Source organism: Salmo salar, unplaced genomic scaffold (assembly GCF_965601325.2).
Source record: "Salmo salar unplaced genomic scaffold, fSalSal1 ptg000360l, whole genome shotgun sequence".
NCBI classification, from domain to species: domain Eukaryota; kingdom Metazoa; phylum Chordata; class Actinopteri; order Salmoniformes; family Salmonidae; genus Salmo; species Salmo salar.
In genome coordinates this window covers 355,908-372,652 of record NW_027675360.1, presented here as the reverse complement: position 1 = coordinate 372,652, position 16,745 = coordinate 355,908, and the positions used below count along the sequence as shown (strand labels likewise).

Sequence of the window (16,745 nt, the reverse complement as noted above, 5' to 3'; positions counted from 1 at the left end):
ATATGATCATAATAACTTTGACAGACATCTTGATTGTTTTTTGTTAGTATATTATAGGGCAGATTTATGGAGAATTGCTGTGGGAGTGCTATTTATATCCCGTCACTACTGATCATTCATCCATACTGTGTGTGTCCCATCATTGCAGCTTTGGAAATAAATGAACTTTCCATCCATTGCTCCTTCCTGTGTTGACTCACTGACTTGAGGGACGGGAACAGGAAGGTCGATATCTAGCTCAAGCTTCACCTCATACCTTTCATGAACTGTGTGGTTGTGTTATCTAGAGGGAACCCGTTAGCACGGTAGGCTCTGGTGCCTTCTTGCTGTGGGCTCAAATCGACAGAGGAAATCAACCTGCTTGCTACTTTTTGTTTTGACAACTTTTCATTAGGGATGTTATGTTTGATAGCGGAGCTACGAGGGCTGCGTCCAAATCGCTAAGCAGTAAACTTCAAAGCAGTGTACCGATGCCTGTATCACTTTATCAGCAGCACGTCATCAATGGCGTCTGAAGCTTCATTTGATCAAACAACCACCTGATTGGTTTGGTATTGGGCTTGTTCGACATTGCATGCGACTGCCGACTGACTGATCTACACATCACCTTACATCATAAATAACTACTCATTATTATTTATAAATCAGTCAGCCAGTGACCATTTACCCACAATGCAGCATGGGTTTGATGCTCTCGAACACGGCCAGTGGTTTAGTAGATGACAAAAAGGCCACACTGCGCATGCGATTCGGTGCTCAAACCTGTTGAACCTACATTGCCGTTCAAAAGTTTGGAGTCAATTAGAAATGTCCTTGTTTTCCATGAAAACATTCATGAAATGAGTTGCATAATGAATAGGAAATATAGTCAAGACTTTGACAAGGTTTTAAATAATGATTTTTAATTGGAATAATAATTGTGTCCTTCAAACTTTGAATCCTCCATTTGCAGCGATTACAGCCTTGCAGATCTTTGGCATTCTAGTTGTCAATTTGTTGAGGTAATCTGAAGAGATTTCACCCCATGTTTCCTGAAGCACCTCCCACAAGTTGGAATGGATTGATGGGCACTTCTTACGTATCATACGGTCAAGCTGCTCCCACAACAGCTCAATAGGGTTGAGATCCAGTGACTGTGCTGACCACTCCATTATAGACAGAATACCAGCTGAATGCTTCTTCCCTAAATGGAGCTGTGCTTTGGGTCATTGTCCTGGTGTAGGAGGAAGTTGGCTCCAATTAAGCGCCGTCCACAGGGTATGGCACGGCTTTGCAAAATGGAGTGATAGCCTTCCTTCTTCAAGATCCCTTTTCCCCTGTATAAATCTCCCACTTTACCACCACCAAAGCACCCCCAGACCATCACATTGCCTCCACCATGCTTGACAGAAGGCGTCAAGCACTCCTCCAGCATCTTTTCATTTTTTCTGGAACTCACGAATGTTCTTGTTTGTGATCCGAACACCTCAAACTTAGATTCGTCTGTCCATAACACTTTTTTCCAATCTTCCTCTGCCCAATGTCTGTGTTAGTTTGCCCATCTTAATCTTTTCCTTTTTTTAAACGGTCTGAGATATGGACTTTTCTTTGCAACTCTGCCTAGAAGGCCAACATCCCGGAGTCGCCTCTTCACTGTTGACGTTTAGACTGGTGTTTTGCAGGTACAATTTGATTAAGCACCTAGTTGAAAACTTGTGAGGCGTCTGTTTCTCAAATTAGACACTAATGTACTTGTCCTCTTGCTCAGTTATGCACTGGGGCCTCCTTCCATTCTGGTTAGGCCAGTTTGCGCTGTTCTGTGAAGGGAGTAGTACACAGCATTGTACGAGATCTTCAGTTTCTTGGCAATTTTTCGCATGGAATAGCCTTCATTTCTCAGAAATAGAATAGACTAACAATTTTCAGAAGAAAATGATTTGTTTCTGGCCATTTTGAGCCTGTAATCGAACTCACAAATGCTGATGCTCCAGATACTCAACTAGTCTAAAGAAGGCCAGTTTTATTGCTTCATTAATCAGAACAACAGTTTTCAGCTGTGCTAACATAATTGCAAAAGGGTTTTCTAATGATCAATTAGCCTTTTAAAATGATAAACTTGGAGAATATAAAATATATAATATATTTTGATTTGTTTAACACTTTTTTTTTGGTTACTACATGATTCCATATGAGTTATTTCATAGTTTTGATGTCTCCACTATTACTCTACAATGTAGACAATAGATAAAATAAAGAAAAAACATTGAATTTGGAGGTGTGTCCAAACAATTGACCGGTACTGAATATGCATTGTGGAGGAGAACTGATCTTAGATCTGTACAAAGGCATAACATCTACAGCAGGAACAACTGTCTGTGTTAAAAAGGCCCAGCTGGATTGAATTGAGCTATTTAAAATGACATATTTGAATGTCAAATGATTTGTTCTGTTTGTCAATACAAGACAGGGCCTGTGGAGGCTTGGCCTATTAGTGGTAGATTTGGGGGAGAATTTGAGTTGGATTAGTGATAGATTTTTGGAGGGTCCCTTGTCACTACAGCCAATCAGTGAGCAGCGTCCCTTCCCCCACACCGTAGGCAGTTCTGTTACTCACAACACTTCCCCTGCTTTCCTCAACAATGGAAAAGCCCACTGAGCTAAAGCCTTGACATTTCACATCTTTTTTAAAAGATTGGGGAATTTTTTACAATTAGGAAATAATATTTCATGTTTTACTAGTACCTCAGCCAGCATTGTGAATGGTTAGGAAATAATATGTCATGTTTTACTCGTACCTCAGCCAGCATTGTGAATGGTTAGGAAATAATATGTCATGTTTTACTCGTACCTCAGCCAGCATTGTCAATGGTTAGGAAATAATATGTCATGTTTTACTTGTACCTCAGCCAGCATTGTGAATGGTTAGGAAATAATATGTCATGTTTTACTCGTACCTCAGCCAGCATTGTGAATGGTTAGGAAATAATATGTCATGTTTTACTCGTACCTCAGCCAGCATTGTGAATGGTTAGGAAATAATATGTCATGTTTTACTCGTACCTCAGCCAGCATTGTGAATGGTTAGGAAATAATATGTCATGTTTTACTCGTACCTCAGCCAGCATTGTGAATGGTTAGGAAATAATATGTCATGTTTTACTCGTACCTCAGCCAGCATTGTGAATGGTTAGGAAATAATATGTCATGTTTTACTTGTACCTCAGCCAGCATTGTGAATGGTTAGGAAATAATATGTCATGTTTTACTAGTACCTCAGCCAGCATTGTGAATGGTTAGGAAATAATATCTCATGTTTTACTAGTACCTCAGCCAGCATTGTGAATGGTTAGGAAATAATATGTCATGTTTTACTAGTACCTCAGCCAGTATTGTGAATGGTTAGGAAATAATATGTCATGTTTTACTCGTACCTCAGCCAGTATTATGAATGGTTAGGAAATAATATGTCATGTTTTACTAGTACCTCAGCCAGCATTGTGAATGGTGTCTGAGGCGATGACATACTAGACCATGGCAGTAAATCTAATACTTAGGTGTTTTTAGTCAGGCATGAAAGGTCTGGGGTGGTTCTGTGGTTATAAGTTACTGACCTTGGAATACATTTCTGGCCATGCTGGCAGGGTCTGAATCAAACCCAATGTCCACCTGGTACACTAGCATGGTCTGAATCAAACCCAATGTCCACCTGGTACAATGACAGGGTCTGAATCAACCCAATGTCCACCTGGTACACTGGCAGGGTCTGAATCAAACCCAATGTCCACCTGGTACACTGACAGGGTCTGAATCAAACCCAATGTCCACCTGGTACACTGACAGGGTCTGAATCAACCCAATGTCACACTGGTACACTGACAGGGTCTGAATCAAACCCAATGTCCACCTGGTACACAGACAGGGTCTGAATTAAACCCAATGTCCACCTGGTACACAGACAGGGTCTGAATCAAACCCAATGTCCACCTGGTACACTGGCAGGGTCTGAATCAAACCCAATGTCCACCTGGTACACAGACAGGGTCTGAATTAAACCCAATGTCCACCTGGTACACAGACAGGGTCTGAATCAAACCCAATGTCCACCTGGTACACTGGCAGGGTCTGAATCAAACCAATGTCCACCTGGTACACTGACAGGGTCTGAATCAACCCAATGTCCACCTGGTACACTGACAGGGTCTGAATCAACCCAATGTCCACCTGGTACACTGGCAGGGTCTGAATCAACCCAATGTCCACCTGGTACACTGACAGGGTCTGAATCAACCCAATGTCCACCTGGTACACTGACAGGGTCTGAATCAACCCAATGTCCACCTGGTACACTGTCAGGGTCTGAATCAACCCAATGTCCACCTGGTACACTGGCAGGGTCTGAATCAACCCAATGTCCACCTGGTACACTGGCAGGGTCTGAATCAACCCAATGTCCACCTGGTACACTGACAGGGTCTGAATCAACCCAATGTTAAGGGGAGGGTAGATTGGTCAAGAGGGTGATGATTATTGTTGTTCTACTGCCTGATTGTTATGCAACAACACTGTTTACAAAAGCTTTGTTAAATCAGCACAACAGTTTTCAGCTGTGCTAACATAATTGCAAAAGGGTTTTTCTAATGATCAATTAGCCTTTTAAAATGATAAACTTGGATTAGCTAACACAACGTGGCATTGGAACACAGGAGTGATGGTTGCTGATAATGGGCCTCTGTACGCCTATGTAGATATTCCATTAATAATCAGCCGTTTCCAGCTACAATAGTCATTTACAACATTAACAATGTCTACACTGTATTTCTGATCAATTTGATGTTATTTTAATGGACAAAAAATGGCTTTCTTTTAAAAAAAAAGGTTATTTCTAAGTGACCCCAAACTGTTGAACGGTAGTGTACATCTACATCCTCCCATGTTGCTGAACCACTGATCAATAACTCCCTATTACAGGAAAAAACACTATTTCCATTGGTTGTTAGTACTGTACTGACCTCTCGTCCTCTGTCTCTCTCGTACTCTGCCTTGTGTATTTATCTTCAAAATATTCTTATAGTCCCAACATAGAACCAAATAGACTTCCCAAAAATAATATGGCATTTACTTTATTTCACATTTATTTAATCAGATATGTCAATTGAGAACCAATACGCATTTACAATGACAATCTGAATGAAGAAATACTAATATCAATGTATTTAATAATTAACATGTTTGAAATATCCCAATGATATAGTGAACAACATTTAGGGGTTTAGACTTGCATTCAATCAATCTTAAGTTCATAATCAAAACATTTTTTTTTACTCTTTTAATCCGATTTTCGACATGATCATGTCTTGAGCTGGAAAAACATGTAGACCTATTTTTCAGTATGATTTCATTCATACAATATTATTTAATGTAGAATGAACAAAAACACAATTTCTCAATCAAAAACATAAGTCAGAACACAGCCTCTCTATTCTCTCATGTGATTTCAGGTCCTCTGACTGGGAAAATGTCTTTTCACAATGAGAGCAGTGGTATGTCTTCTCCTCCTGTGTATTAGTATGTTGGAAAGGCTTTTCTCCTGTGTGTATTCTCTCATGCTCCTTCAGGCTCGCATACCACCTAAAATTCCTTCCACAGTGGGAACAGGGATAAGGCTTCTCTCCAGTGTGTCCCCTCTCATGTGGTTTCAGGCTCCCTAACTGAGTAAAACTCTTTACACAGTGGGAACAGTGGTACGGCTTCTCTCCAGAGTGTCTTCTCATATGTATTTTCAGGTTCCCTAACCCAGTAAATATCTTTCCACACTGAGAGCAGTGGTAGGTCTTCCTATCTTCTGTGTGTATTTCTTCATGTTGTTTCAGGTACCGTAACTGGGTAAACCTCTTTCCACACTGGGAACATTGGAAACTCTTTTCTCTTGTGTGTGTCCTCTCATGCTCTTTTAGGTTCCCTAACTTGGTAAAACTCTTTCCACAGTGGGAGCATTCGTAAGGGTTTTCTCCTGTATGCGTTCTCTCATGTACTTTCAGGTTCCTTAACCACTTAAAACTCTTTCCACACTGGGAACAGTGGTGTTGTCTCGCTGGTTTGGGCGTCTCTGGGTCTGGTTCCCCTAAAGGAGTCTCCCTGCTGTCAGAGTGAGAGTCTGGTCCCTCTCCTACCAAAGACAGAGTATTTAGTTAAATATTAAACAGAGAACTGAATTAAACCTCCATGAAATAAAACTGTCTTCCTGTGAGGCTAGATTCCTCAAAAACCTGAAGTCAGTTTTCAGAACATTACATAATTTAATAAAAACTTGGTGGCCGCCCTAATAATAATAATAATGTAGAACATAAAATCTAATCTTTCTCTCATGTTTATAGGCTGAGCAGAGCTCTACAATAGGGAAAGGGGGATACCTAGTCAACTGAATGGATTCAACTGAAATGTGTGTCCCGTATTTAACCCAACCCCTCTGAATCAGAGAGGTGTGGGGGGCTGCCTTAATAGACATCCACGTCATCGGCAGCCAGGGAACAGTGGGTTAACTTCCTTGCTCAGGGGCAGAATGACAGCGTTTTTACCTTGTCAGCTCGGGGATTTGATCCAGCAACCTTTCGGTTACTGGCTCCTACCTGCCAGGCTACATAATGTCGTATTTTAGGCTGAGCAGAGCTCTATAATAATAGATAATGTCATGTTTATAGGCTGAGCAGAGCTGTATAATAATAGATCATGTTTATAGGCTGAGCAGAGCTGTATAATAATAGATAATGTCATGTCTATAGGCTGAGCAGAGCTCTATAATAATAGATAATGTCATGTTTATAGGCTGAACAGAGCTCTATAATAATAAATAATGTCATGTTTACAGGCTGAGCACAGCTCTATAATAATAGATAATGTCATGTTTACAGGCTGAGCAGAGCTCTATAATAATAGATAATGTCATGTTTATAGGCTGAGCAGAGCTCTATAATAATAGATCATGTTTATAGGCTGAGCAGAGCTCTATAATAATAGATCATGTTTATAGGCTGAGCACAGCTCTATAATAATAGATAATGTCATGTTTATAGGCTGAACAGAGCTCTATAATAATAGATCATGTTTATAGGCTGATCAGAGCTCTATAATAATAGATAATGTCATGTTTATAGGCTGAACAGAGCTCTATAATAATAGATAATGTCATGTTTATAGGCTGAGCAGAGCTCTATAATAATAGACAATGTCATGTTTATAGGCTGAACAGAGCTCTATAATAATAGATAATGTCATGTTTATAGGCTGATCAGAGCTCTATAATAATAGATAATGTCATGTCTTCAGGCTGATCAGAGCTCTATAATAATAGATAATGTCATGTTTATAGGCTGAGCAGAGCTCTATAATAATAGATAATGTCATGTTTACAGGCTGATCAGAGCTCTATAATAATAGATAATGTCATGTTTACAGGCTGATCAGAGCTCTATAATAATAGATAATGTCATGTTTCCAGGCTGATCAGAGCTCTATAATAATAGATAATGTCATGTTTACAGGCTGATCAGAGCTCTATAATAATAGATAATGTCATGTTTACAGGCTGAGCAGAGCTCTATAATAATAGATAATGTCATGTTTATAGGCTGAACAGAGCTCTATAATAATAGATAATGTCATGTTTATAGGCTGAACAGAGCTCTATAATAATAGATCATGTCATGTTTATAGGCTGAACAGAGCTCTATAATAATAGATCATGTCATGTTTATAGGCTGATCAGAGCTCTATAATAATAGATCATGTTTATAGGCTGAGCAGAACTCTATAATAATAGATAATGTCATGTGTATAGGCTGATCAGAGCTCTATAATAATAGATAATGTCATGTTTATAGGCTGAACAGAGCTCTATAATAATAGATAATGTCATGTTTATAGGCTGATCAGAGCTCTATAATAATAGATAATGTCATGTTTACAGGCTGATCAGAGCTCTATAATAATAGATAATGTCATGTTTATAGGCTGAACAGAGCTCTATAATAATAGATAATGTCATGTCTTCAGGCTGATCAGAGCTCTATAATAATAGATCATGTTTATAGGCTGAACAGAGCTCTATAATAATAGATCATGTTTATAGGCTGATCAGAGCTCTATAATAATAGATAATGTCATGTTATAGGCTGATCAGAGCTCTATAATAATAGATAATGTCATGTTATAGGCTGATCAGAGCTCTATAATAATAGATAATGTCATGTTATAGGCTGATCAGAGCTCTATAATAATAGATAATGTCATGTTATAGGCTGATCAGAGCTCTATAATAATAGATAATGTCATGTTATAGGCTGATCAGAGCTCTATAATAATAGATAATGTCATGTTTATAGGCTGATCAGAGCTCTATAATAATAGATAATGTCATGTTATAGGCTGATCAGAGCTCTATAATAATAGATAATGTCATGTTATAGGCTGATCAGAGCTCTATAATAATAGATAATGTCATGTTTATAGGCTGATCAGAGCTCTATAATAATAGATAATGTCATGTTATAGGCTGAACAGAGCTCTATAATAATAGATAATGTCATGTTATAGGCTGATCAGAGCTCTATAATAATAGATAATGTCATGTTATAGGCTGAGCAGAGCTCTATAATAATAGATAATGTCATGTTATAGGCTGATCAGAGCTCTATAATAATAGATAATGTCATGTTTATAGGCTGATCAGAGCTCTATAATAATAGATAATGTCATGTTATAGGCTGATCAGAGCTCTATAATAATAGATAATGTCATGTTACAGGCTGATCAGAGCTCTATAATAATAGATAATGTCATGTTATAGGCTGATCAGAGCTCTATAATAATAGATAATGTCATGTTATAGGCTGTATTTGATCCAATGTAAATAACATTTTGTTGGTGTCCCACTTCATCTCTAAAGTAATAATTACCATACTTTCTAAATGATAATTCTTTAGTTCAGCCTTTCCTTGAAATGGCTATTTTATTTTATGTTTTTTTGTAGACTTACAAACGTTTGCTAATATGTTCAGTCTCCCCAAAACGCTTGTCCTTTTGCTAATATGTTCAGTCTCCCCATAACACATGTCCATTTCATGTCAATAATGCATCTTATTTTATGTATTTCTCCAACATTATTTAGAAATCTGCTTTTTGTTGGTATACACACTCTACGCAAGGCCTACGATAGATACACGTCAAAAGTTTCATTTATAACTTGTTTGCCATTCTGTGAGACAATTAAGTTGTGATTTTGTGGTGGGAGGGACTCTGATGGTATACACATGTTACAGTTAAGCAATAAGACCAGAGGAAGTGTGGTATATGGCCAATATAGCACGGTTAAAGACTGTCCTTATGTACAACATAACACAGAGTACCTGGATACAGCCCTTAGCCGTGGTATATTGGCCATCTATCACTGAGGTGTCTTATTGCTATTATAAACTGGTTACCAACGTAATCAGAACAGTAAAAATACATGTTGTCATACCCATGGTATACGGCCTGATATACCACGGCTGTCAGCCAATCAGCATTCAGGGATTTAATCACCCATTTTAAAATGTAGCTTCAACATTATATTATAACATAAATTCCTAGAGTACAGAACAACATTTTCAAGTATAGAATTTCAGTAGCATGCTGCTTTAAAACAACACATTCGTTCAAAACCTTTGCAGTTAGAGCTCGTTTTTAAGACAGTACTTACTGGTGGTAATCAGATCTCCTGACTCCTCTGTCAATATGACCGTAATCTCTCCCTCTTTCTCCTCCTTCACTCCAAAAACAGCATCCTCCTCTTCTTTTACAGTAACATCCTCCTCCTCTTTCACTCTGAACGCATCTTCCTCTTCTTTCACTGAAACGTCTTTCTCTTCATCTTTCACTGTAACACCCTCACCATCTACTTCTTGTTTTACTGTAACATCCTCCTCTTCCTTCTCCTCTTTCACGACAATGTTCAGCCCCAGAGCTTCTTTCTCCGTCCAGCAGACCTCCTCTTCTTTAACAGGAGGGGAGTAGTTTAGGGAGCTCATGTTCGGGGATGTTAGCTAGCTAGCTAGTTAGCATGAGCGACTAGTTTAGTGCTAGGCTAATTTATCAAGCCAGCTAGTTGACTAACAATGTACCTATAACATTTAAATGGGGGAAATTAACTAGATGTCAGAAGTATATTTAAAAAACAGAGGCAAATATGCACAGAAACAGTCTAAATGTTTCGGCTGTTGGCTACCGAGGTGGCTGACTAGATGTTGTTGAAGAAGTGTTCCGTCCACTAGATTTTACGTCACGCTGCAGCATCGCCTGAAAGACGCACATCGCCGTCTGCTGACTGGAGGGAAACGCAGTTGTTGTTGCACACAAATGTATTTTTCATTCCTTTCATTAAATAATAATATTATATTGAGACGTTCAAAAAGAGCAGTGCATATTTTGAGTGAGAATTTAAAACATACTGTCCTTCACATCTGTATTTAAGGCAGTTTCATATTCATTCATTTAAAGAAACCCACTGGTCACACTGGTTGAATTATCTGTCAAACTAGGAACTCTGCAGCCTAGTTGAACAGTGATCTATGTTCTATGAACGCTGCTGGGAGCAAACTGGAGAGTAGCTAGAGGAAAACAAACCTAACTGCATGTCCAGGCCCTGGTATATCACCAGACTGTACAAACCTAACTACATCCCCAGTCCCTGGTATATCACCAGACTGCATACAAACCTAACTGCATCCCCAGTCCCTGGTATATCACCAGACTGTACAAACCTAACTGCATCCCCAGGCCCTGGTATATCACCAGACTGTACAAACCTAACTGCATCCCCAGTCCCTGGTATATCACCAGACTACATACAAACCTAACTACATCCCCAGTCCCTGGTATATCATCAGACTGTACAAACCTAACTGCATCCCCAGTCCCTGGTATATCACCAGACTGTACAAACCTAACTGCATCCCCAGTCCCTGGTATATCATCAGACTGTACAAACCTAACTACATCCCCAGTCCCTGGTATATCACCAGACTGTACAAACCTAACTACATCCCCAGTCCCTGGTATATCATCAGACTGTATACAAACCTAACTACATCCCCAGTCCCTGGTATATCATCAGACTGTATACAAACCTAACTACATCCCCAGGCCCTGGTATATCATCAGACTACATACAAACCTAACTACATCCCCAGTCCCTGGTATATCACCAGACTGTACAAACCTAACTACATCCCCAGTCCCTGGTATATCACCAGACTGTACAAACCTAACTACATCCCCAGTCCCTGGTATATCATCAGACTGTACAAACCTAACTGCATCCCCAGGCCCTGGTATATCATCAGACTACATACAAACCTAACTACATCCCCAGTCCCTGGTATATCACCAGACTGTACAAACCTAACTACATCCCCAGTCCCTGGTATATCACCAGACTGTACAAACCTAACTACATCCCCAGTCCCTGGTATATCATCAGACTGTACAAACCTAACTACATCCCCAGTCCCTGGTATATCATCAGACTGTATACAAACCTAACTACATCCCCAGTCCCTGGTATATCACCAGACTGTACAAACCTAACTGCATCCCCAGTCCCTGGTATATCACCAGACTGTACAAACCTAACTACATCCCCAGTCCCTGGTATATCACCAGACTGTACAAAACCTAACTGCATCCCCAGTCCCTGGTATATCACCAGACTGCATACAAACCTAACTACATCCCCAGTCCCTGGTATATCACCAGACTGTACAAAACTAACTACATCCCCAGTCCCTGGTATATCACCAGACTCTACAAACCTAACTACATCCCCAGTCCCTGGTATATCACCAGACTGCATACAAACCTAACTGCATCCCCAGTCCCTGGTATATCATCAGACTGTACAAACCTAACTGCATCCCCAGTCCCTGGTATATCACCAGACTATACAAACCTAACTGCATCCCCAGTCCCTGGTATATCATCAGACTGTATACAAACCTAACTACATCCCCAGTCCCTGGTATATCACCAGACTGTACAAACCTAACTACATCCCCAGTCCCTGGTATATCATCAGACTGTACAAACCTAACTGCATCCCCAGTCCCTGGTATATCATCAGACTGTACAAACCTAACTACATCCCCAGTCCCTGGTATATCACCAGACTGTACAAACCTAACTGCATCCCCAGTCCCTGGTATATCATCAGACTGTACAAACCTAACTGCATCCCCAGGCCCTGGTATATCATCAGACTGTACAAACCTAACTGCATCCCCAGTCCCTGGTATATCACCAGACTGTACAAACCTAACTGCATCCCCAGTCCCTGGTATATCATCAGACTGTACAAACCTAACTGCATCCCCAGTCCCTGGTATATCACCAGACTATACAAACCTAACTACATCCCCAGTCCCTGGTATATCACCAGACTGTACAAACCTAACTACATCCCCAGTCCCTGGTATATCACCAGACTGCATACAAACCTAACTGCATCCCCAGTCCCTGGTATATCATCAGACTGTACAAACCTAACTGCATCCCCAGTCCCTGGTATATCACCAGACTGCATACAAACCTAACTGCATCCCCAGTCCCTGGTATATCATCAGACTGTACAAACCTAACTGCATCCCCAGTCCCTGGTATATCATCAATCTGTATACAAACCTAACTACATCCCCAGTCCCTGGTATATCACCAGACTGCATACAAACCTAACTGCATCCCCAGTCCCTGGTATATCACCAGACTGTACAAACCTAACTACATCCCCAGTCCCTGGTATATCACCAGACTGTACAAACCTAACTACATCCCCAGTCCCTGGTATATCACCAGACTGCATACAAACCTAACTGCATCCCCAGTCCCTGGTATATCATCAGACTGTACAAACCTAACTGCATCCCCAGTCCCTGGTATATCACCAGACTGTACAAACCTAACTACATCCCCAGTCCCTGGTATATCACCAGACTGCATACAAACCTAACTGCATCCCCAGTCCCTGGTATATCATCAGACTGTACAAACCTAACTGCATCCCCAGTCCCTGGTATATCATCAGACTGTATACAAACCTAACTACATCCCCAGTCCCTGGTATATCATCAGACTGTATACAAACCTAACTACATCCCCAGTCCCTGGTATATCACCAGACTGTATACAAACCTAACTACATCCCCAGTCCCTGGTATATCATCAGACTGTACAAACCTAACTGCATCCCCAGTCCCTGGTATATCACCAGACTGTACAAACCTAACTACATCCCCAGTCCCTGGTATATCACCAGACTGTACAAACCTAACTGCATCCCCAGTCCCTGGTATATCACCAGACTGTATACAAACCTAACTACATCCCCAGTCCCTGGTATATCATCAGACTGTATACAAACCTAACTACATCCCCAGTCCCTGGTATATCATCAGACTGTATACAAACCTAACTACATCCCCAGTCCCTGGTATATCATCAGACTGTATCCAAACCTAACTACATCCCCAGTCCCTGGTATATCATCAGACTGTATACAAACCTAACTACATCCCCAGTCCCTGGTATATCATCAGACTGTACAAACCTAACTACATCCCCAGTCCCTGGTATATCATCAGACTGTACAAACCTAACTGCATCCCCAGTCCCTGGTATATCACCAGACTGTACAAACCTAACTACATCCCCAGTCCCTGGTATATCATCAGACTGTACAAACCTAACTGCATCCCCAGTCCCTGGTATATCAACAGACTGTACAAACCTAACTGCATCCCCAGTCCCTGGTATATCACCAGATTGTACAAACCTAACTGCATCCCCAGTCCCTGGTATATCACCAGACTGTACAAACCTAACTACATCCCCAGTCCCTGGTATATCATCAGACTGTATACAAACCTAACTGCATCCCCAGTCCCTGGTATATCACCAGACTATACAAACCTAACTGCATCCCCAGTCCCTGGTATATCACCATACTGCATACAAACCTAACTACATCCCCAGTCCCTGGTATATCATCAGACTGTATACAAACCTAACTACATCCCCAGTCCCTGGTATATCATCAGACTGTACAAACCTAACTACATCCCCAGTCCCTGGTATATCATCAGACTGTACAAACCTAACTACATCCCCAGTCCCTGGTATATCATCAGACTGTACAAACCTAACTACATCCCCAGTCCCTGGTATATCATCAGACTGTACAAACCTAACTGCATCCCCAGTCCCTGGTATATCACCAGACTATACAAACCTAACTACATCCCCAGTCCCTGGTATATCATCAGACTGCATACAAACCTAACTGCATCCCCAGTCCCTGGTATATCACCAGACTGCATACAAACCTAACTGCATCCCCAGGCCCTGGTATATCATCAGACTGCATACAAACCTAACTGCATCCCCAGTCCCTGGTATATCACCAGACTGTACAAACCTAACTGCATCCCCAGTCCCTGGTATATCATCAGACTGTATACAAACCTAACTGCATCCCCAGTCCCTGGTATATCACCAGACTGTATACAAACCTAACTGCATCCCCAGTCCCTGGTATATCATCAGACTGCATACAAACCTAACTGCAACCCCAGTCCCTGGTATATCATCAGACTGCATACAAACCTAACTGCATCCCCAGTCCCTGGTATATCATCAGACTGTATACAAACCTAACTGCATCCCCAGTCCCTGGTATATCATCAGACTGTATACAAACCTAACTGCATCCCCAGTCCCTGGTATATCACCAGACTGTATACAAACCTAACTACATCCCCAGACCCTGGTATATCACCAGACTGTATACAAACCTAACTACATCCCCAGACCCTGGTATATCACCAGACTGTACAAACCTAACTACATCCCCAGACCCTGGTATATCACCAGACTGTACAAACCTAACTACATCCCCAGTCCCTGGTATATCACCAGACTGTACAAACCTAACTACATCCCCAGTCCCTGGTATATCACCAGACTGTACAAACCTAACTACATCCCCAGTCCCTGGTATATCATCAGACTGTACAAACCTAACTACATCCCCAGTCCCTGGTATATCATCAGACTGTACAAACCTAACTACATCCCCAGTCCCTGGTATATCACCAGACTGTACAAACCTAACTACATCCCCAGTCCCTGGTATATCACCAGACTGTACAAACCTAACTACATCCCCAGTCCCTGGTATATCACCAGACTGTACAAACCTAACTACATCCCCAGTCCCTGGTATATCACCAGACTGTACAAACCTAACTACATCCCCAGTCCCTGGTATATCACCAGACTGTACAAACCTAACTACATCCCCAGTCCCTGGTATATCACCAGACTGTACAAACCTAACTACATCCCCAGTCCCTGGTATATCACCAGACTGTACAAACCTAACTACATCCCCAGTCCCTGGTATATCACCAGACTGTATACAAACCTAACTACATCCCCAGTCCCTGGTATATCACCAGACTGTACAAACCTAACTACATCCCCAGTCCCTGGTATATCACCAGACTACATACAAACCTAACTACATCCCCAGTCCCTGGTATATCATCAGACTGTACAAACCTAACTACATCCCCAGTCCCTGGTATATCACCAGACTGTACAAACCTAACTACATCCCCAGTCCCTGGTATATCACCAGACTGTATACAAACCTAACTACATCCCCAGTCCCTGGTATATCACCAGACTGTACAAACCTAACTACATCCCCAGTCCCTGGTATATCACCAGACTGTACAAACCTAACTACATCCCCAGTCCCTGGTATATCACCAGACTGTATACAAACCTAACTGCATCCCCAGTCCCTGGTATATCACCAGACTGTACAAACCTAACTACATCCCCAGGAGGCCGGGAGGGTCGTCAGTGAAATGGGACACACCTGGGCTCGGGTGTGTCCCAGGATAAATGCACCTCTTCCCCGTTCATTGAGGAGACTCTCTCCATGCAGACACAGACAGATTTTGGTTGTTTGCGTTGGCACCTTTCAACACCCCTCATTATCACATGTGACCACTCACTTACACTACTGACTAAACACACACCATTGTTCATTGTATTTACTTTACTTCAGTTAATAAAATCCCCAACATCCAAAATAGATAGATTCCATGATGGGGAAACAAAGCTTCCTGAAGCATCGACGCTTTCCAGCCAATTGTCTCAAGAATAGGTTCATTACTCAAATCTTTGAGCAACACAGAATTTAGAACAGCCAGATTATTATAGATGGTATCCCACACCGTAGCAGCATAGCCTTTATGTCATTATTATAGATGACATCCCACACCGTAGCAGCATAGCCTTTATGTCATTATTATAGATGGTATCCCACACCGTAGCAGCATAGCCTTTATGTCATTATTATAGATGGTATCCCACACCGTAGCAGCATAGCCTTTATGTCATTATTATAGATGACACACCGTAGCAGCATAGCCTTTATGTCATTATTATAGATGACATCCCACACCGTAGCAGCATAGCCTTTATGTCATTATTATAGATGGTATCCCACACCTTAGCAGCATAGCCTTTATGTCATTATTATAGATGACATCCCACACCGTAGCAGCACAGCCTTTATGTCATTATTATAGATGGTATCCCACACCGTAGCAGCATAGCCTTTATGTCATTATTATAGATGACATCCCACACCGTAGCAGCATAGCCTTTAT

At 41.2% G+C, this 16,745-nt stretch overlaps 2 protein-coding genes across 2 annotated transcripts in view; one reads left to right on the top strand and one right to left on the bottom strand.

The window, feature by feature from the left end:
• The window catches only part of LOC145875823 (uncharacterized), a 369,621-nt gene that overhangs the window by 181,001 nt on the left and 171,875 nt on the right, over positions 1 to 16,745 (top strand). The window lies entirely within an intron of this gene.
• LOC145875834 (uncharacterized) lies at positions 5,084 to 10,490 on the bottom strand. The gene is made up of 2 exons (XM_082971638.1): positions 9,713 to 10,490; positions 5,084 to 6,145 (listed from the first exon to the last, which is right to left on the bottom strand). The coding sequence occupies exons 1-2, from the start codon at positions 10,038 to 10,040 to the stop codon at positions 5,427 to 5,429; spliced, it is 1,047 nt and encodes a 348-aa protein (XP_082827764.1). The 5' UTR covers positions 10,041 to 10,490; the 3' UTR covers positions 5,084 to 5,426.

Bases quoted from the DNA above. Each gene is read 5' to 3' on its own strand.
- LOC145875834 (XM_082971638.1), bottom strand. From the start codon at position 10,040: ATGAGCTCCCTAAACTACTCCCCTCCTGTTAAAGAAGAGGAGGTCTGC. The intron at 6,146-9,712 runs GTAAGTACTGTC...TGTCTTTGGTAG, and splicing joins AGGAGATCTGATTACCACCA to GAGAGGGACCAGACTCTCAC.